Raw genomic sequence first — 22,861 nt, 5'->3', positions numbered from 1 at the left:
CCCTGGACTTTGCTGGTGAGCCTCTTTTCTACACCTATCTACCCGCTCACTGGGAACCCTACTCTGCTCCACAGGAGGTGTGAAGGTGGGGTGGACGGGCCCTGGGTGGCCACAGCTTTGCCGGGCTGTGCACCTACCAGACGGCGATGTAGTCGTTCACAGCCTCCGTCTGCAGCAGGGTGAAGTTGATGTACACCCCGTGCCCCGGAGGGACCGCGATCAGCCAGACACAGTCCTTCAGAATCGGGTACTCGTCAGGAAAGCCAGGGGAGTAGATGGTGCCGTTCTCGGACGTCACGTTATACCCGCAAGGAGCTGAAGGAAGAGATCCACAGTGAGCCTGGTGCCAGCGGGTGCAGGGGGCAGGCCCCGTTTCAGAGCTCTCAGCCAAAGCTCCCCGGTGAGAGGTGACTGAGGTGCTTCTCAGGGTTGCCAAAGCGGTTCCCCCAAAACCGGGAACCTGCGGAAGAGTCACACTTCTAACCCGAGTCATCTCAGCCTCACCAGATACAGTCTCCAGATCTTCAAATCGCCTCTGGACAGTCACTCCCACAGGAGGAGGCATGCCCATCACCTGGGACTGAGCCGATGACCCCTGATGGTCCCATGTCAAGGGCCATGTGGAAATGACACAGGAACACAAATCTGGGTGTTTCTGGGCTAAGTCATGGCCCTAAAGCCTACATAAGCTGTCCACAGGGAGGCATCCGAGCCCACGGCCATGGAGCAAAGATGCTACCAATTCTCTGCAGAGGCATACCTCAAGAAGCCAGGCAAAATCATGTCAGTGGTTCTTTCCTGAAGTACTTCCATGTCCACTAATGTCAAGTTATGTGAAGAATCCCAGGGCACAGTCTATTTTTATTTTACTGAATAAATTGACGTTTATTGTTGCCATGGCAATTATTTCGCTTACAGAAAAGTGATATGGCCAGGTATTACTAGGACAATTTGAAATGTAGTCTTTAATTCAAATGGAGGATTGCACATCAAAGTCGTAGACAAGTAGACTTTAAAATAAAGCCAAAAGCAGCCACCATGGACTGAGGGCCCACTCACTATAGGATCTTCCAGGACCATCAAAGACTGGCCAGGAGAGACATTGACTAGATGCAGCCAAGAGGCCAGAGCCCACAAGAAGACAGACAAGAAGAAAAGTGTAGTAACGGCTCAAAGTAAGGACTGAGGAGGCAGCACGGGCCACACATGACCACACAGATCAACACCCGCGGGCGTCAGTGGGGGCGTGCACCCATGTCAAACGGACCACAGCTGGCCAAGGCTCCCGCCAAGTCATGGGGAAGGGCTGGGGAGAGCATTTGAGAAGCCTGAGACCTAAGTAGGGTTTGGATTCAGACACCCCAATTTATAACCTAGCAAAGCAGAGATGGCTCAGAGCCCCGTTTCTGCACCTTTGGTGAGGCCAGGGCACAGTGCGCTCTTGTTTACAAGTTGACTCTGGTAATGAGGGGACCACCTGCACAGAATCACCCTTCCCTGAGCACCACAGTCTCCACTCTAAGGCAAGAGAGATGACGTGAGGGTCCTGGCAGATGACCCTTGACCTCCAGCATGCTGTCACTCAAAAGCTCTTCCTCAGCGACCAAGGCCCCTACCCTGTTCTGCTTCATACATGAAACCCAGATAACAAACCTTCCCTTTCACTCAGGTAACAAGCACTAATTGAGAGTCTATTGTGTCCCAAGAAGTGTTTGGGGCTAGGACACAGCTGTGAGCAAGGGAGCCTGGTTCCTGCCGTGGTGGACCCTCTGGAATGGTGACAGAGGCCATCAAACATGCTCTGAAGAGTATGGACCTAAGCTGGTGCAGGGCCCTCAGGGAGGAGCAGATACTCCTGTCCTGAGAGTTATGTTCCTGTCAGTGCAGGTGAGACTTTCTCAGGGCAAAATCCTGTCCCCTTCCTGTGTGCAGAGGAGGACTGTAAACACCAGTGTAAGTCCCTCCCCATGCCACCTGGTTCCAGAAGTCAATGCCCTCCTGAGTGGCCGCAGAGGCACCTGTGGGTTCCTCCGGTGACCTCCCACGGGACTGCACAGAAGTGGGTGTGGGAAGGGCATCCCCCGCCTTCCCCCACAAGTGGGCTCAGGTGCAGAGGGCAGTGGGAGCAGGGAGGTGCTAGTGGGGCACCTGTGCCTTCTCTCCTTAAACATTAGCAAGAATCAACACAATTCACATTGTGAAACCAGGAAAGTCCACTGAGAGAATTACAGATGCCTAGAGTTTTCTCTAGAATTGTACTGAAGTTGCTCTTCTTAGGTATTTTGGTCATAGCAATGAAAGCTGATCAATAGAAAGTCCTCTTTTGGCAAGCAGAGTTTAAAAACAGGATTTATGAATAAAAATAAGAAAAAACAAAGAGAGAATTACATTCTTTGTAGTCATTTTTATTCTAAACTATTAGGAGAGATTAGTTTCTGTATTTACCAGTTGATTTGGCAAAATCTACTTCTAAAAAGAATGTACATAACTTTTTATCATGCTTGGGTGGCTAAATGATTTGTGCCAATTATGCAATTAAATTGTACTCTGCTTAGGAAATATATTAAACTCAAAGGGTACATATTAGCTACCCTAATAATGAGGTCCTACATAACTCCCCGCTCTACACACAGTTGAATATTTTACAGTGAGACAGGTCATGAGAGTGTGACAGGGATTAAATTTACTTAAAATATCTTAAAAGTATACCTACATAATTTTTCAGTGGTAAAGAATTAATTAGGCCAATAAAATATTTGAAATTTTTGAACTACATTTCTAAGTATAGACAAATATATAATTATCAAATTACATAGTAAATTAACAAGCTATAGCCTTTTAAAGCATGTTTTGACAATTGTAACACTTTTGTTGAAATGAAATTTCTGTGTAATTATGCTTTTGAAAGAATATATATATATTAGAGCTACATCATGTTTTGAATTTCCATTACTTTGGGCTATATTTTTTCTTTTGTTTTAATAGACATTGTTTTTTAGATCATAGCTTTTCAGGTAATTTTACAAAATAGGGTCATTTATGGCTTCACATGAAAATACTTTCAGCATATGAATTCAAATTGATTGAACATTTCCTTGAGCAGATTGATGCCTTAAGGTTTAGAACTTTTGACTGTTAAAGGTCAGCGCTGGCCAGCTCTAAGGAAGCCAGCCAGAAGTCATTCAAAGTACCTATTCCTTTCTGAAGTGCTTTGAATCTGATAGCACTGGACCCTGAAGGGCCTTCTCAGCACCACTGCCCTGTGCCTCTGCCGTGAATCTGGTAGCAGTGGGCAGCACCAGGCACTAGTGACAGATGCCTCAGGTGAGGGCTCCATACGGTCAGCAGAAGGTGCCGGAGTCTCCGTGCAGGGCTGTGGAGCCCTGAAAGCTAGAGTGCATCTCGGAAGTCCCATCTCGCTTCTCAAACAGAGTCTTCTTATAATCTGAACTATGACCTTCCACAGGCCCATGAACTCCTGGGTGGAAACGCTCCCTCCGTGTGCTTATGTTCTTACTGCATCCAGTGTGCACAGGGTACTAACACACATTGAGGGCTTTCAGAAAGTCTTCTGGACAGCCCCTCTAACTGCAACCAAATCTCATGTTATGATCCAATTTTAGGTGAATCTCATGCTTTAGTTTTTTTTGTTTTTGTTTTTTTTTTATACTGTTCATGACCTTATTGGTAAAAAAAAAAAAAAAAAAAAAGAGAGCCATAAGTAAGAATCCTGGTCTGGTAAAGGTCTTGGCCACAAAGGGGTCTGGCCTTGGCTGTTGCTCTGGGAGGTCCCCCTGGACACCTGCAGGAAGGCCTGGAGTGGGGGGGGCTGGTCCCACTGGTAGTGCTACACCAGGAAGACCTGTGGTGGGATTCAGGCTGGTTATGACTCTGACTGTCCACTTGGGTCTCCGCTGGCAATCATCCATGTCCATGGGATGCAGCCCATAGAGACTCTGATGCTGGGCTCAGGTGAGCATTCCAGGTGGGCCACCCTCTGTGTGTGGTTGCAGGTGATGCAGAGCGAGCAGTGTGTCCTCTCCTCCCTGCCCGTGTGTCCTCCTGCTGGACGACTCCCACACCCCCTCTCCTGTTAGCAATGATGAGCTTCTGTGATACTGGACCCCAGGCTCGTTTTGGAGTCTGAAGGCTTAAGCCTCACAGTCTGGCTGACTCTGGGTGGGGTTCCACACCATGATGGAATTAGAATATACGGCTTCACTTTAAAGTACATCAGCAGAAGGGTACTTGGTTATTTTCATACTAACAAAATAATTCTGAACCAAACCCGTTTTTTCCATATTGTAAAATTCAACTAAAAGTAATGAGATCAAATTAAATATTTAATTATTCTTCTTCAATATCAACCCAAGGAATCTACTTTACATGAATTCAAATTCAGGGAAAAATAAGACATAATTTTAATTCTGGCAATTTCAAAGTGATTTATGCATATAAATATCAGTTTTCTAGGTGGTGCTGGAGGATGGACCCGTTCATGCTAATCACCTGCTCTAGCACTGAGCTACACTCCAACCCTAAATGTGTTTTTAAGTGGAAAGTAGTAAGAATTAAAGGTTTTTAAAAATGTCTTAATGAAAGAAAGATAATTGCTCATACGCTTAGTCTCACAAAGCCAATTTATAATAAATATTGAGCCAAGATGAGAAATTTTCATGTACAGCCAAGATTATTCTCTTCATAATTGTTTTTTAATGGAAAATATAGGTAAAATTTGTGTCTTTTAAGGTCTACATGACTTGCTTGCTTTGCTTCTTCAGTAGAAATCCAAACCTGGATAGTCTCTCCCTTTCACCAGGGGTGAAGTGCTCAGCATTTCAAAGCTGCACGGAGCTGGCCACTCCTTTATTTCTTCGTTCAAAGGTGCTGTGTTTATAAGGCTAGAACACTGGGTTTCCAGGAGATTTTCCGTTACACATCATTCCTCCTAAATGCTGTACCTCCTCAATTCATTTCACCTTGGTATTGAAAAAACGTCTAAGTGATAAAAAAATTGGAGGCTATAGGGAATCTGTGAGAAAGGACCCAGCACAGAGGAGGGGGCGTCCAGTGAGCCGGGGTCCTGCTCCACCTCTGCAGGATCCTGACAGCATCTCCCTGGAGTCCCCAAGGCCAAGCACTGCGGGGCTCCTGCTCCGAGCCTGCTTATACCTTCAGGGTTCTCTGTCTCCACAAAGCACTATTTGCCCATCAGGGCCCACTGCAAAAGGGACTTGGTGTCATGAGACACAAATGTGATGTGCGATATGAGAAGACAGACCTCAGATGCAATCCACAGACACCCTTCTCCCCTCTGATCTCACCCTCTGAGGGACCACTGTGCTCCGTGCTGTGCTCCCTCTCTTCTTCTGCACCTCCTCTCCACCCGCTTCTCGGCCTGGGGTTGCAGTATGATTGTTTATTCACTTGTCATCCTGAGAGTTCCCTGCAGACCAGGGCCTATTTGGGTTTTTAACATTTTAATATTTGGTGATACGTTCCTAAACTACTAAGTGGCATGAGTGTCACACAGGAGATTCTCCATAAATATTTGCTGAATAAATGGGTGAATTGCTGTACACGTTCATTTAATATTTGCTGCACTGCTACAACCATGAGAAGTTAAACTGCCCCTGAGAAGGACAACGGACCCACCGTCACATCGTGGGAAGGGGTGGTTCCAGTTTCTGTTGATGCCGTGCTGACAGGTGAGGACGGGGTGGCCCAGGAGGACATACCCTGGGTAGCACTCAAACGATATGGACTGCCCCACACTGTAATCCGAGTTGGTCATGTACCCGTTCTGGAAAGGCGGTGGGTCCGGGCAGTTCTGCAATTCATAGGCTGAAAGGCAAACAGAGGGCAAGAGGTGAGTCAGGTTTTCCGAGGACCAGAGCGGCTGCACACAGCTTCTGAGGTGGACTTTCCCGACATAGGCTCTAAGAAGTGTCTTTCCAAGGAGTCAGTTGCCATCCTGAATAAATTAAAGAATAATTATCCGCAGTAGTGGAGTTATAACCACACACATTTAATGAGTACTTATTGTGAGCTTTAGAAGAAATATAGCAGATACCAAAAAATAAAATTGACAATATTTACCTTGGAAAGAAAGTACAATTTAATTTGAAAAGTAATATAAATGATGATAAAAATTGCCTATAAAGAATACTGAGTTAGCATGGGCCCAAAGCTTCTTCTTTTTCTTTTTCTTTGTAATTTAACAGAGAAATAGGTAAGAGTGGTTTACCTTGTGATCATAGCCCTCAGTGGCTCTGAGCCTTTTTTTTCAGGATAATATATGGCTTTATTTTCTATATGAGAAAAAGCAGATAATTTAACAGTAGAAATCACATCTATATCTTGTTTCTCAGACGAACTCGATATTTCTAGTGAATGAAATCCATATTTTAAACTTAGACTCTCCTATTTCATGGAATGTGGCTCCCTGAACTTGCTGCTCTTGGAAGGAAGAGAGGTTCCGCTGTGAGAGAGCACGTTGCCCTTTGTGAGGAAGCAGCAGAAGGAAGAGTAGAGCTCCATGGGAAAGACATGCCTTGCAGCAAGATCTCTTAGCTGCTCACTACATAAATTTTAGATAAATCATTTAACATTTCTTTTGTTTATTTGTTCTAATTAGTTACACAGGGCATCAGAATGCATTTCGGTTCATTGTATGCAAATGGAGCACAACTTTTCATTTCTCTGGTTGTGCAGGATGCAGAGTCCCACCATCTGTGCCATCGCATGTGTCCCCAGGTAATGAAGTCCTTCTCCTTCCACCATCTTTCCTACCCCCAGGCCCCTCCCCACCTCTCCCCCCGCTCTGCCCACTCCAAAGTTCTCTGAGGCCTTTTTTAAAGGACCTGGTTTTCTTTTCCTCTTCTCCCTCTCCTCCCCCTAACCTGAGTGCAGGGAACAAGATTACCCTGAGTTATCTGTGCTCCACAGGAAGGAGATGTCTCCCAGAGGACCTAGAAGTGACAAGGAAATCCCAACACACCATCAGGGTGACATGGGACCCCCTTCTTTAGGGAAGCCTTTGAGTAGCTCTTTAACAGCTAGGTTTTCCCTGATGGTCAGACTCACGGCCTCAGGGCAGAGTCCCTGGTTTCTCCTTTTCGAGTAAAGCAATAAACCTTCTCTTTCCTTTTTCTGAAAACCACGTACTCATCATTAAATCGGCACGAATTAGCACTGGGGCCATATACTTCCCCTACGACCACTATGATCTAGTGCTTTCAACCCGAAATGTGAACTGGAGTCGCATCTTCCTGCCTAACTTTACTTATCACACATAAAATAGGGAAATCCACTCCATTTTCTTTAATTTTTCTAAAAAGTAAAAATAAGACTGTGGAATCACGAAGGTGGTAGTGGCTCTGGGCACAATTTTACGATTCGGAGTTCACCATGCTTGGACATTAACTTGGTGCTCCTTGGGATCGGGGCCAGTGGACCAGACCACACCTGCTGTTTGCAGCCCATGCCGCTAAGTTCTGCCCATTGGTAAGAGTTAGCTAGTGCGCGGAGTGGGTGCAACCCCTGAGGTGACCCTGTGGCTCAAGAGCCCTGCGGGCTGGAGCACACCCACACAGAACTGGGGTGGGGACTTGCTCCTCACAGTGACAGGCTGAGGAGGAAGCTGCTGGGAGCCACGCCACCACCCTCAGGCCAGCTACCCAGGACCCCCGGGACCCAGTGAAACAGAAAGGACTGGTGACCCTATAGGACTGACGGCAAACAGAGCAGTGACCAAAGGTGCAGTGACCCCAGAGAGCTGGCCCTAGGGAATGGCCTGGAAGACAATTTCAACCCTGCAGGTGGACAGTTTAGCCATCGGCACCTGGAAGAGGATGGGTTATCTGAAATCTGTGAACGCACACCGAGAGATCATTCTCTCTACAGCGCCTGCTGGGGGCTTTCTGGATTTTGGACTTTCTGCTTTAACTGCTGAAGTGGAGGGGAGGGACAGGAGTGAGGGGACAAAGGGAGCCGGCAGCTCGCAGGGCCGGAGGAGCTGGTGGAGGTCCACACAGAGTCTTAGAACACAACACAACTAGAGGGTGCAGAGCAGGAACTGGCTGAGTTCACGGTCGAGTCGGGATAACCCAAGGTGTACCGCCATGGCCAGATGTCTGCCAGGACAGTCAGGGTGTGCAGGACGGGGGCTCTTGCCAGTCAGCAGAGAGGGGCTTCCTCAACACCTGCCGAATGCGGAGTCCTAGAGAGACGTGGAGTTTCACCACCATTCCTACGTTTTCTACATTTCGTGAACTTCTAAAAGGGCATGTTTTTTCATTAAAATAACCATATACAATGATATTAGGTCATCTGGATGACTCACTGATGGACACATGATCAGGGACCCTCTACAAAAGCAGAGTGAACAATGCTGCAGGAAAACTGGGTTTAAGGCTCAGCCTAGGAAGTAATGACATTCACAGGGATCGCTGCTCTGGGAACCTTCAGAGAAGAAACGCTGAATGTTTAAACATGTTAATTGCAGACTTATTTACACTAGAGTAATCCAAATGTCTCAGCAAATTATGATGTATGGACTCAGGTGCCACACAGTCACTCTGCTCAGTCTTGTGCGTGCACACACACACACACACAGGGCCCCAGGCTGCCACGTGCAGCTCCAGGCTTTTGACTTGGCAATGGTGTGGAAGTTCCGCCACATTCTGGCTCTCATTCCATCTTCTCCTGGGCTAGTGATGTGCGGCAGGATCCTCTCCTGATGCTTGGTGGCATCCATGAGCCTGGCCAAGGGCCTCTGGTCATCACCCTCCAGGGGGCTTGTGCTGGACCCTGGTGCCGCACAGACAAGGGGCACTGAGTGCATTTCCAGCTCATGATGGGCCTCAGGCCATGAGCATGTCAGAATCCAGGAGCCCCTGTGTCCACACACGCACAGGAATTGTGAGTTCTTTAGACGCCCAGTGTCGTGAGATCCGTGGCTGACAACAGCATGCAATGGGTGGATCCCACCTGTAGCCGGCAGGCCCACCTTTCAGTGCCCCTAGGTTTTAATGGTTATCATATGCGCAGTGTCACCACGTCTGACCCCAGCTGACGAGCAGCTGGAGAGCACACAGGAGTCAGTAGGCATGGCCCACTGTACCACGAAGCAGGGGCAGCTGTTGATGCGGAGCGACTTGCTAACCCGGAGCTTTCTTTGGATGAGTGGCCCTGGGCATCAGTATGGAGACCAAAGACAAATTGGCAACCAGAGAATGAATGTGTTTACCCATGTGTGCACACGTGTGGTTTGTCATCTTGAAATACCATTTATAACAAGGGTCTAATTGCCAAGTGGGTGTTCCAGTGCTGCTTTGGGCAAAGCTGGGTTGCACACAGGACTACTGAGTCGGCTGCCCAGCGCCCTCCAGAAGGGTCTCCTGCAGAGGTGATGACTAGAGGGCCGGCCCTCAGCACGGTTAGTTGGAGCTCTCACATGGTACTTGAAAGACCAGACGCCCAGAGGACCTGCTAGTGAGCGTGTACGGGACGCCAGAGCGTAGGGCCAAGTGCAGGCCTGTCTCGCTCGCCCTGACGCATGCACCCAGCCCCCCCATATCTCTGTTCCCCTGCTGTGCTGCTCCCCAGCCACCCTGACCCAGCACACCTCGGAAGGCCACAGGAGGCTGTTCCTGCAGCAGGGCCACATGTCCTAGAGAGAGGCGTATGGCTGAGATTGCTCTGCAGACCAGTACACTCAGACGGTGCGCAGAGTCCAGGCTGGGCTACGACCTTCAGCAATGTTCCTGCCTGGGACAGGGGCTGGCCTACCAGCACCAGCTGCTTGCTTCACATATCGATGTTCCTGGGTGTCTCCAGCATTCCAACAGCTCCATGGAGCTTCCTCTTTGAGACCCAGTATCTTTCTTTTCCATAGCCCCAAACTCATTTCTCAAAACTACATTAAGTATAATATGATCTTCAGTGGAAAACTTTGCTCATGACTTAGCGGTGCCGTGGAGGTGCCCCACAGACATCAGTGACCACACATAGTGAACCGGGAGCTGGTGATGGGCATTGCTGGTATGCATCCACAGCAGGCAGTGGGGTTCGGCACAGACATCTGCAGAACACAGTTCTAGGCAAATGAATACACGCAGTCTCCTATCTCCTTGTGCAGTTTGTGGGGTGAGTAACTTCACTGCAGAGAAGTTCACGTCGGGGTATGTGAACCTGGAGCAGAAGGCCCAGGCCTTGCACGGTCCATGTCAACAACCAGGTTGAGGTGGAGCATGCACTTCCGGCTTCTCGCCCATGAGGCTCTTCATCACAGCTGTAGGCTGCTCTCCTAGTTACTCAGGAGTGCTCCTTCTTTTCTTGATGGCATCTGCGTCACGACTGGCTGCCCGTAGGATATCTCACAGGTACAGTATCCCCACTCCCGCCATTTGCCATGGCTACGATGACATGCTCTAAGGGAGAGCTGTAAGCTTGTAATCAGAACCAAGTCCCCAGCTGCCTGCTCTACAAAAAGGTGGTTTAGTTGCTGCTCCTGAAGGGAAAATTGGTGTCCATTCAACAGCCCACTTCCCATAAACCTGATTCACACAGAACCCAAAGCTTTGGGACTGTAGTGGTGAATATCAAATTTACCATAACCTATTGTCTTCTAAAAATGACGTATGTCTGGCACATATCTATCAAAAGCAGGACGAAAAGAGTAGACCTCTGGAAAGCAAAGTTTTTTTTGTTTTTTTTTTTTTACTTTCTATGGCTAAAGTACTTAAAATCACCTTTAAGACTGTCAGCACTGGACAGTTCCGTCCCCAGGATGTAAGTGCTTTATAAAGCAGGGAGAAAAACAGACACAGAGACTCAATATGTCCAAAGACAGAACCACCAAACACAAAGGAAATGAGACCCAAACTGTTAGTGCATCAAACCTTCCCAAGTATTATCAAATCTAAGTTCCAATCAGCCATGCTAGAGCCATGAAACAAGATGGCATCCAGAATTGTAACTCCCAAAAGGAATCCTTCATGTGGGTCTGGGAAAATAACTTGGTATCTGCACCCATCAGTCTCGGCCATATTCACGTCAGGGGTTTAAATCTTGAGTGGCACGGTGACAGGGAGCCCTGTGGTCATCCTTCACTACCTTCTGCTCTTTGGACCGCCGTCCATTCAGCTGGGAAGCACTTCCGTGGTCATCTGTTTTGCAGCTCTTGAGTTGGGAAGGGGGCACGTGAACTTCACAAACTTAACAAGGTTCCTTACAAGTCATTTAACTTCAAGACAGCTGTGTCAAAATGTTTTTGACCTTTACATGGTCATAAATAAATGACAAGGCTGAAGAATATGGTGCACGGCCCAGACATCATTGAGAATGACAAGAATCATCTGTGAATGGCAGGCAGCAGCTGCCTGATCCATGCATCATACTGTGGGTTGTTAATTAGGACCGTAGCCGATGAATCTTAACTGGAAGCTGGAAATGTCTATGTGACCTACAAATCAGAGCTGTCACTTTCCCAGGCTACACATTTTATAAAATAACAGATACTAGTAAACGATCTAATTACTCTCTGTTAGATATAATAGTCTACCAGAAATTGGGACACCCCAAATTTATGTTCTTGTTTTTTTTAATGGATTTTATATCTCTCACTTATAACTCTCATTTGTAACAACGATGTTTTTAAGTGATTTTTGTACTCAGCTCAGAGTTGGGTATCAATCAGAAGTTGCTTATCTTCCATGGGGACTCACAGATCCACATGTCCAAAGGCCACAGGACATCCAGGAGCTCGGCAGACAGGTAGCTGACTCTGGAGAGGGCCTGAGCTGACCCCAGGGGGCCCCACTGCAGGTACAGGCTAGAAACTTCCAGATGCTCATGAAGCAAGAGGGAAGGGATACAGGTGGCCTTATGGCACCTCACCTATGTCCTAGGGCTAAACCTAGGCAATTTCTAAAACAGGAACCCACTGCAGTGGACCTTTGATCTAGGCAATTTCTACATGTATATTTTTGGTGGAATTTGTTTGCAAACTACTATTTTAACTCTTTTCAAGTTAAAATAACCAGTAGCTTTTGGAATTATGTTTACATAGCTACCTGGAAAACATCAAGAGAAAACCAACAAAATTCTTCACATTCCTTTTAACTATGCAGTTTAGAAATTATTTGAGATAAGCAAGTTTGAAAACTACATGGCAAATCGTACTAGAAAGGGAACACATATTTGAGTTTTTGTGGTATTGTTAAGGGAAGAAAAGAGGAATGTTGAATACAGAATTAGAAATATTCAGAATGGAAATGACTTCTCAAAATTGTTTACTGTCAATTGAAATAGACCAATTAAGTGGTAGCTAATAGTTTGAAATATATAATTGTTATACTTTTCTTATTGGCTCAGATTTTAAGATGTTAATTAAAAATGAGATTTACCTGTGATAATCTAGTTTAATATGATGATCAGGAATAAAATGCTATTAATAAAATGCAATTAATTAATTAATTACTTTATTTAGTTTTGGGTACCAGGGATTGAACTCAGGGGTACTTAACCTCTGGGCCACATCCCCAGTCCTTTTTTTTTTTAATTTTCAAACTGGGCCTTTCCAAGTTTCTTAGGGTCTCGCTGATCTGCTGAGGCTGGCTTTGAACTCACTATCCTCCTGCCTCAGCCTCCCACACCATTGGGATGACAGGTGTGCACCACCTTGGCCAGAGAAATGCTTTACTTTAACAGAATCGACTTCAGTAGGAACTGAGGAGACGTGGGGAGAAGTGAAAACAACAGGAAGGAGAGGTGTGTTCACACGGAGGACCCCTCACTTCCCACCTATGTTACCACAGTAAGGAGGACACAATTTTAAGAAAAAGGGAAAAAAGCTTAATTGTTTTGCCAGTAAAAGAGAAGCCTAGGGAACTCCGTCCCAGAGGCTGTGATTCTGCCCGTGAGCAGGAACAGGGGTTTTTAAAGAAATGATTCATCTACCCAAAGTACCTGCATGAAGTCACGGAGGGTGGGACTCTGTGCTGTGAACCACCAGAGACAGGAAAAAACTGCTGTGTGTGGGTCCTGTGAATTGAAATGCGTTCTGCTCTCATGTACAACAAATTAAGTAAATAAATAAATTTTTTAAAAAAAGAAGTGATCCAAAGCCTCTTCCAGGTGCTCTCTGTTGGAGTTGTAATTCACTTGGGAATTTGGGAGATGGTCATTTCTGAGATCTCCTGGTGCCCTCCCCCAGTCTGAATCACTGAATGTATACATCATGTAAGTGGCCTGCAGACCTTCTCTAGGAAATGTTTACAATGTCTTAAGTTGATTTTAAATTGAAGCCAGAAATCTGAACTGTGATGAGTCCTTCAGCTGAGTTCTCTCAGAGTGAGATTCTTCACATGTGAACCTTGGAGGGTAGGAGTGTGGGGTGACCAGGGCAGCCCTTCCACTCATCCTGCACTGGGCCCCCTCTTCTGGAACAGAGCCTGCTGGGCGGCTGGGGAGATGTGTCTGGGCTGCAAAACCAGAAGTGACTCACTTCCAGCTTTCCTGTTAGCGAGCATGGTCAGCGAGCAAGCTCCTAAAACACAGGCCTGTGAATGGAACTGGGAGGCTCAGCCCTGTCCCCTAGTCTTGCCTGACTGTGCACCTGACACTGGAGGTGCAACAGCCACCTCAAGGTGATGGGGGCAGTCCCCCTGTGCAGGTTTTACCAGAGCACGCCTGAAAGACTGCATCAGCCTGGGGACAGAGGATGGGCTTCTGAGGGACTTGATCCAGACCCTTTGGAAAACCTCTCCTTTGAGATGAAAATCCTCATCAAAGCCTTTCACCAGCTTTACTACCCAGGACTTTCTCAGGGGCTAGAAGAACCCTTTGGAATGCATCCTCTATGCAAATAGGGCCCTGTCCCTCTCTGGGAGCTGGGCTCCTGCAGCCCTGGAGATGGGAGGAAGTGCACTTCTTCTCTGGGAGATGCTGGAGAGCAAACATGGCATCTGGTGGTCCACCCTGCTGTCTGGTGCAGCCTGAGAGGACCAGAGACCATCTGAGGCAAACACACAACCTTGAGCCCAGAGGAGAACTGTCCCAAGGTCCCTGACGGAAGCCATGGGAGCCCTGGGTGCAGTAAGAGCCTGCTGCTCATGGCCAGACGGGGCTGCTGGGCTGCAGAGGAGCACCCCCAGGATCAGGTCTGCTCCACCCCATCACCTGCCAGGCAGGGACCAGGGCCAAGATCCTGGGCCATCAAGAAAGGCCCAGGAAATGAGGGCTAGGAGACCCTTCACACAGACGCCATCCAAACCAAGATGCTTCTTGCCAGGGGCAGGCGCGGTCACAGGGGGTCCTCTAGCAAGGGGCTGCTCCCTTTCAAGATGGAAATTTTTAGATTAATGTTTCTAAAGACTTGTTTTAAAATACAAAATGCTGCCTGAGGGGGCAATGATTTAAGCCAAAAGACATTTACATAGCAATGCCATATGGGAGGACTCTAAATTTCTACTTTCAAATTTTTAAAAATCTTTTCATTGGTATTCATTCTGCCACTCCCCTGCCCCTTTGCCTCAACTTCATGAGGAGGAGACCTCTGATCAGAGTTTTAGGTGCTTTGGAAATGAGGAGGGCCACACTCAGGGCCCATACCACACTAGAAATGACCATAAGATCCCTTTAAAACAAATTCAACAAGGCAGCTGCAGCAGAAGAAAATGAGATTTGATGTCTCCACCAAACTGTGAAAATATGTCAACTAAGTCAAGCAGGCCCCATGCCACAAGGCAGGGCAGGGGCCGGGACCTCAGTTTGAGGACAGTGCACCAGAGCAGAGCGGCCATCCATGCTGCTGTCAGTAGGCAGGGCGTGGCGTCTGCAGCTCCTGGAACCGCCCTGGACTTGCTGCAGTCTTTCTGTTTGTGTTTTGAGGGTGGCCGAGTCTCACTAGGACAGTGTGTGTGGACTTACACATGGATTTTAGGTGGGCATAGGTAAGTTTGACGGGTGGACAACAAGCCCAGGGCGCAGCCAGGAGAAAGGTTGCTGCCACAGCACCTCACGGCCTCTTCCTGATCAAGTGCACTTGTGAGGTGTGTGTGTGTGTGTGTGTGTGTGTGTGAGAGAGAGAGAGAGAGAGAGAGAGAGAGAGAGAGAGAACAGTCTGCATATACTTGGAGCACTGTTGGGAAAGATCTGGAGAGACATGCTGTAATGTGGCAAGAGAGGCCACACCCAGGGCCTCAGAAGGCAGGTGACACATGCAGGCCCAGGCCACCTGCAGCAGGATCAGGAGCACTCGTCCTTCCCAGAAGAGGAAAATCAAAACGGGTGCCCGTGCAGGTGGACCACAGCCACTTTGTGAGGGGAAGTTGCTTTCTCTCTGAGGTTGTCCATGTGCATATGTGGCTGTGTGCATGTGTGTGCATGCTCATGTGCGTTTAAGTACATGCACATACGTGTGCACACATATGTGCATGTGTACATGTGTGCACACATGGGCAGGTTTGCATGTGCATGAGTGTGGGTGTGTGCACGTGTGCCATGTATGTGTTTGAAATGTGAGGGTGTGCATATGTGTGAATGTGTGTGTGCACGTGGGTGTGTGCAAATGCCTTTCCAGTAAGAAGTGACGCATCTGCCAAGGAGAGTGACAAAACAAGCTGGGAGGTGCGTGGCCTGTGGGGTCTGCTGAAGCCCGGCAGGTCCCGGGGGAGCCTCCGTTCCCTCCCCAGGAGACCAGCCTATGCCTCAGTGTGGGGAGAATGAGGTCCACACTTGGACACGGAATCCAGCCTCCTTCCGTAATTAGACATTAAAGCTGTTCCGAGGTCGCTGTGTAAAGTAGAGGAAGGCTAAGCCACATGGAAAAGGAAGATAGGCTGCATTTGACATTTCCAGTTTCATTTGATCTAACAACCGCCAAGGAAAGGCCAGATAAATTACTTCACATGAAATGAAAATGCTGAACTTTTTCAAGTGTCAAAATGCTTTGACAACATGGGAGATTCCACGTTAGGATGCTGAACGGAGGGCAGAGTCCAGGCTCTGCTTCCTCTCTCCTACGTGATCTCACCCTGACCCGAGCAGTGCCTGTGGCCACCTCAGCATCACATGTTGCCAGCTCCAGTGCCACTGTGGCCTGACCCACATGCCAGAGGACTCCAGGTCCCACAGGGACACAAGTGGAGAGAGGCTCTGTGGCTGGGAAGGCAGGAGAGACACAGGGTGGGAGGGGATGTGGGAGGGGGTGTGGGGGGGAGGGGGTGTGGGAGGGGGTGTGGGAGGGGGTGTGGGAGGGGGTGTGGGAGGGGGTGTGGGAGGGGATGTGGGAGGGGGTGTGGGGGGGAGGGGGTGTGGGAGGGGGTGTGTGAGTGTGGGAGGGGGTGTGTGGGGGAGGGGGTGTGGGAGGGGGTGTGTGGGGGGTGTGGGTGTGGGAAGGGGTGTGGGGGGGAGGGGGTGTGGGAGGGGGTATGGGGGGAGGGGTGTGGGGGGGTGTGGGGGGGTGTGGGGGGGAGGGGGTGTGGAAAGGGGTGTGGGGGTGTGGGAGGGGGTGTGGGGGTATGGGAGGGGGTGGGGGGGAGGGGGTGTGGGAGGGGGTGTGTGGGGGGAGGGTGTGTGTGGGAAGGGGGTGTGGGAGGGGGTGTGGGTGTGGGAGGCGGTGTGGGGGGAGGGGGTGTGGGAGGGGGTGTGGGAGGGGGTGTGGGGGGGAGGGGGTGTGGGGGTGTGTGGGGGGAGGGGGGGTGTGGGGGGGTGTGGGAGCCCCTCTGGAGCTGCTCCTGCCTGCTCTTCCTGGGTGCCGTGTGTCCTCAGCCCGATGACAAACACGGTTCTGCCACCCATTAGAACCCAACATGAAGGCTGACCTGGCTGTGCCAGTCTCAACCAGTCAGGGAGACTTACACTAAAATTCAATTTAAATGTAAAAGCATATTCACGCATATATATTTTGGGTTCCTTACCTTGGTAAGTGAGTTTAAACCCTTGCCGGTTTTGTGAATGGTCACTATAAAAGCGGATGAGGGTCTCGTGCGTTGTGCTCAGCAATGCCAAGGGAAGATCTGTGCCACTGAACTGCCCAATCATTGGGCTGGTGTGGTAAGGTCCATTTTGAATTTCCAGGTAGTCATGATTCGCTTCAGTAGAGAAATTCAGAAACTGGATGTGTGCACCTATGCAAAAACAGGCAAATTATTGACAGTCAGTTTACAAACTCATAAAATTCATGTTTATCAACAGCGACTGTAATTGTGCTTTTCTGTGACACAGTAACTCACTGGAGGGGAACATGTACTTGGTTCACCTCTCCCTCCTGTGGCTGTGTGATCTGTATCCTGGGTCGATTAATGTCCATGGGTCAACCCACTGTGGACTATGAATGTGGCCAGCATGCTACACAGAGGCACACAGGTACAGTCCTGAGGACAATGATTAGCACACACGCTCACAGCATGACTTCTTCTAGTTGCTATCATAGTTATTACAGCCATAAACTCCAGGTGGAATCATACATAAATTATACATAAAGCTCTGTCAAGGGAGAAGCCAACGTCCGTTGAAAGAAATATGCAACAAACTTTAAAAGTTCCTTTTAAGCTAATTGATGATCACACCTTTGTACAAGAGATTTATCATCTCAACAGGTGGTCATTTTCAGTTGCATTATGTAAACAAAGCAGATTGGTAATATTTAAATATTTATAAGAAACCCAGTCTGATGAACTCTACTGTAACTCAAAATTCAACAACATCCTGGCCTAGCCCAACATACCCAAAGATTGTCCAGATAAGCAACATCTCTGGTATCATGTTGATCTGGGCATGAAATAAACTATGGCTAAAGTTTGGAAGAAAGTCGAAATCAAGAGAGAAACTTGCTATGGTGCTGAGACATTTGGAAACTTACTGCGGTGTCCAAAACATTTCAATTTGTTTAAAAAGTATATTAGCACTTCAAAGACAGTGGTCATTGCACACATCCATGTGATCCAGTTATGAAGGTGGGCAGTAAAATCTCAGCTGAGGCCAGTACAGCTCACACGGGAAGGTTTACTGGGAATAGCTTCTCTCCTTTTTTCCCTAATGCTGTGCTGGGGATCAGGGACAGGGCCTCTCCCGTGCTGGGCAGCAGTGGTCATCAGTTAGCTTTTTCCCTAATGCCGTGCTGGGGATCAGGGACAGGGCCTCTCCCGTGCTGGGCAGCACCTGCCCTGGGCTGAGCCCAGCCTCTCCTGCTTCCCACAGCTGAGAACTTCACTCCTGTTTTCCATCAAACCTATAATGGTCCCTAGAATGGCCTGTCCTGCCCGAGTGCAGATGCGAAGGGGGTCTCAGGGAAACATGTCTTCCCTGTGTCCAGGGAACCAGGGTCACCACACCACGGATCGTGGGGGGTTAGAAGAGAAGGTCAAGGAAGAGTGCCCGGGAACCCAGCAGCATGGAGTAAAACTGGGAGCCGCACAGGAGAAGACCCTCCTTCACGGGAAGGTGTCTAAGGAGGAGCAAAGGAACAAAAATGGCCCCTCTCAGACCTGAGACCCAGCTGGCCAGTTCCCCTCCAGGACCCCACAGGTGACCGTGGCTATTCTAGTGCTCTTCCAGGGGGACGACGAGGGCTCAGGATGTTAGGATGGTCACTATAACACGGGGAGACCAGAGTGAGGTCCAGGTGCTCCAGCTGACCACACCCCCACTTCTGTGGTCAGCATGAAACAGGCTGGACCAGAGCTCATGGTCTCGTGAAGTTAGAGAAACCTGGCCTGTATTCAGCTTGGCCAGGAAGAGGAGGGACACGAAGCAGAACACGGACGACTTCAGGAAGAGGCTGGAGAGGTGAGCGCAGAAGAGAAGGAGACCCCCAGCTCGGTTTAGAAGGAACGACTGGATTCCTGCTCGGGGCCCTGGACTGTACAGGTCACACCTGAGGAGCCCGGCTGGGACAGCCCTCTGCAGTGGTCTTGGCCATCCAACATCCTCTGCTGTGCACAACCAAGACAAAGGAACTCTTTAACCTTAAAACATTCCCGTAAATGTTTGTAAACACCAAATCTTGCTCTTGGCTGAACAGCTGCCAATGAACAATTTTTTTTTCTAAATTTTAGCAAATACATTTGGTCAAAAGAAGTTGAGAGGCAGGCAAATACAGAGAAGAAAGAAAAGAAGAGACGGTTGGAAGACGAGGGCTGTCCACGCCCTCAGGTCTGTGCTATTCCCCACCCTGTGAGATAGCTCAGCCAGATGACCCCCAGCAGGCCGCAGGCCAGAATCCAACTTGCCTCCTTAGGACTGCTCAGCTGAGCAGCTTCCTCAGGAGAAGTAGAAATGCACTTTGTTACTAATGAGTGAACCATGTGCAGAGCCCTGAGTAGAGTGTGTGTATGTGTGAGTATGTGTGTGTGAGTGTGTGTGTGAATGTGTGTGAGTGTATGTGTGAGTGTGTGTGTGTGTGTGGGCGTGTGTGTGTGTGTGAGTGTAAGTGTGTGTGAGTAAGTGTGTGTGTGGGTGTGAGAGTGTGTGTCAGAGTGTTGTGAGTGTGTGTGTGAGTGTGAGTGTGTGTATGAGAGTATGTGTGAGTGTGTGTGTGAGTGTGAGTATGTGAGTGTGTGAAAGTGTGTGTGGGTGTGTGGGTGTGTGTGAGTGTGTTTATGAGTGTGTATGTGTGAGAGTATGTGTGAGTGTGTTTGTGAGTGTGTGAGTGTGTGAGAGTGTGTGGGGGTGTGTGTGGGTGTGTGTGAGAGTGTGTTTATGAGTGTGTATGTGTGTGTGTGTGAGAGTGTGTGTATGAGTGTATGTGTGTTAGTGTGTGTGAGAGAGTGTGTTTGTGGGTGTGTGTGAGAGTGTGTGGGGGTGTGTGTGTGAGAGTGTGTGTGAGTGTGTGTGAGTGAGTGTGTGTAGGTGTGTGTGGGTGTGTGTGAGAGTGTGTTTATGAGTGTGTATGTGTGAGAGTATGTGTGAGTGTGTTTGTGAGTGTGAGTGTGTGTGTGTGAGTGTGCTCTGCAGTGATACTGACACAGCGTCAGCGATTCCTCAGTGGCCGTCACAGCTCTCATGGCAGGTGGAGTAGGGAGACAGAGAAGAGCAACCAGAAGCCACCCAGGGAGCCCCCAGCCGTCCGGTGACGTCCAACAGGGGCCAGAGAAAGTAGGAAGCAAGGGCAAGAGTCGGCCCCTGAAGACCAGCCAACAAGGGGATGGCAAGAGTGTGCTCCTCTGAGGGCGTGACAAGGGTGGCACCCCACCCAGACACATTTTGAAACCTGTGGAATGACACATTCAGGAAAGGAATGAAGGACGACATCCGAGCAAGGGTAGGAACACGGAAGTCAGCAGCATCTCCCGTGCAGGATACAGTGCAAGTGGCTTTTTACTCACTTGGAATTAAATATGAAATGGAAATGGAATTATGACGATTATAATATCGTGTACAAAATTACCATTTTAAGAAGGATAAAGTATCCAGCCTCACATCAAACCACCTAATACCCATCAGGAACTAGAAGGCGGCCCAGCTCTAATCTGGTTTAAAGTAGAATCATTCCGCTATCTAAGTTCCAGCAAATTGCATCCAGTTTGACATCACAGAGCCTGATTGAAGGGATTAGAATGAGCCCGGCCTCGTTATCCTTCATTATCTTGCAGAGTGACTTAAAACTATGTTATTACAACAAGAAAGCCAGTCCCAACACCGGTCTGCAGCGAGATTTGCACAACATATTTTCATATGGTAGTTATATTTTGGAAATCGAGTGCCAACAGAGTCACCTGCTCAAAGGACTTTTGCCTCTGGGCTTTGACAGACCCTTGAATAGTAATGTGACCATGACTTCAGAGTCAAACCTTCATTTTTAGTTGACAGAAGCTATGAATATTAACTTCCCTGCCTGGTCCTCTGTGGGTTTGGCACACCTCCTCTAGACTTCCATCCTTCCCTGCGGTACCAGAGGATCCTCAGGCCTGGGGTGGTGTTTTGTGCAACCTTAGTACAGAGATTTTGAAAAATGAAAGATCAAGATTTTAAAAAAAAGAAAAAGAAAAGAAACTTGGTGCCATTTCTGTCAACTGTGTCTCTAGACATTTTTAAGAAAATAAGAGCAGAAGTTCATAGTCGGTTCAACTTCACCAACGCAACACACAACTGCAGCCTAAGTTTGTAAAAAGAAAAGAAAAATCACACAGGACAGCGGAATTGGGCTCTGCTACCACAGGCCTTCACAGGTCCATGAGGCTGCTGGAGGTCAGGCCACAGCCACTTCAAAATGCCCAGAGGAGGGCGCTATATTCTGCCCTTTTTAATGAAAACAGGGTGTAGGAACATTTTTGCAACCTGTGAAAGTTTATGCCGCTAGTAATTGACAAAGCGAAGATTTCCACTCTCTAAACCCCCGGACCAAATCAGGAGCAACCAGCACAGGAGCTGCCCGTCTATCAGGTCCCTGGATGGATTGGAGAGCCTTCCTGTCACCTTGAGGCAGCACGGAAGGGGCTGACACCAGAATGAGAGTAGAGAAGCGGGTGGAGAGCTTCTCACCATGCCACCACTACCCGTCACTCTTACCTGTTCCATCAGTGTTGGCCGGTGCTGGCCCGGGGCTGGCTGGGGTGGGCTTGAGACTGACAGTCACTCCACCCCCACACCCATGAGGTCCCCACACGGGAGAGCAGTTGGTGCGTCCCTGGAGTCACTCATGAGGACCAGGAGAGCAGTCACACCTGAAGCCTGGCTCACCCCAGCCAGATGCAGGAGCACGGCCCACTGCAGAGGCCGAGGAACAGTCCAGAGGACAGAGATGTCCTGCGTGAGTCACCTTGAAGTCTGGATGTCTCCGGCTCTCGTGATGTGATACCCCACCTTGAATTCCAATCTGCCAGAGTCCAGTGGTGACAAGGTCCTCACCAAGCCAATTTATACTAAATAAGCAAAACTGGAAAGACTCGTATGACCACCCTGGGGCATTCCTCATCTGGTTTGGAGGACAAGTGCTCTTTCAATGTATGTTGAGAAACGCTTCCTGCAGTAGGTACTTTGTGGAAGCCTGGCAGTCTCCGCTTCCCTGGGGCTGAGTGGCATTGCGTGTCACCTGCACGCGTCTCCTGGTAAGGGGGGAGGAGTCTTTCCACTCCTATTTTCCAACTTGATGACCATGATACCCTAGCAGCAGAGTTTCCACCCGGATATTTAATGTGACAACAGCAGAAATACCCACCCAGCTTCCCATTCTCCCTGCTGGTCCCATTGGGCCCTTTCCCAAGTTATAATTACAGGGAATGTTCCAGAATCCTCCTGCAGTGTGGATGCCAATAGGAAACCATGTAGGAGGTCTCAGAGGGAGAACGTGTGGTTAAAGGCATCGTGGCCATGTGAGATGCGTTCCCAGTCTTCGCACAGGAAACTTTTGGAGAGTTTGATCATAGGCTTTGACCCCAAATTTATGTTTCAAAATTCCCAGGGGAGATCTGATATTTACTCATGGTTTGGGGGATTCTGGGAAGAACCTACTGCCAAAAATAGGGTGAGTCAGAGAGAAAGAACAGGTGTGCTGGCAGGGCTGGGAATCAGCTGGGTCCAGGAGGGGACCTACACCTGCTCGGAGATGCCCTTGGGCGACCCAGACGGGAGTCCCATGCAGCTGAGACCCAGGCCTGCCCTGCAGCAAGCCTCGGGATCCCGTTTAAAGAGAGAGAGGGAGTGGGACGGCAGGCTTTCCAGGGGAGAAGTCGACCTCTAGCAAGTGTAGGAACGTGAGGGACTCAGAGCGCAAGAGTTTCCGGCCATAAAGCTCAGGGCAATGGAAAGAAAGGGAGGAAGGTTTCTCACAGTCTGTGAACACTGGAAAACCACTCGGGCCCCAGGGAGAACTCAAGCAAAGGCGAAGCCACTGCCAAGACTTGCCATAGCCAGG

At 48.8% G+C, this 22,861-nt stretch overlaps 1 protein-coding gene across 1 annotated transcript in view; it reads right to left on the bottom strand.

Moving 5' to 3' along the window:
• Nucleotides 1-133: 133 nt before the first annotated feature.
• The window catches only part of LOC144251494 (CUB and sushi domain-containing protein 1-like), a 425,723-nt gene continuing 402,995 nt past the window's right edge, over nucleotides 134-22,861 (bottom strand). Inside the window, exons 35-37 of the mRNA XM_077794365.1 lie at nucleotides 16,926-17,135; nucleotides 5,656-5,844; nucleotides 134-315 (exon numbers count right to left, since the gene is read on the bottom strand). Coding sequence (XP_077650491.1) covers nucleotides 134-315; nucleotides 5,656-5,844; nucleotides 16,926-17,135 — 581 coding nt within the window. The remainder of the gene's footprint in view (nucleotides 316-5,655; nucleotides 5,845-16,925; nucleotides 17,136-22,861) is intronic.

This window comes from Urocitellus parryii (assembly GCF_045843805.1).
Source record: "Urocitellus parryii isolate mUroPar1 chromosome 14 unlocalized genomic scaffold, mUroPar1.hap1 SUPER_14_unloc_1, whole genome shotgun sequence".
NCBI lineage: Eukaryota > Metazoa > Chordata > Mammalia > Rodentia > Sciuridae > Urocitellus > Urocitellus parryii.
This window is presented reverse-complemented; position numbering and strand designations above follow the sequence as displayed.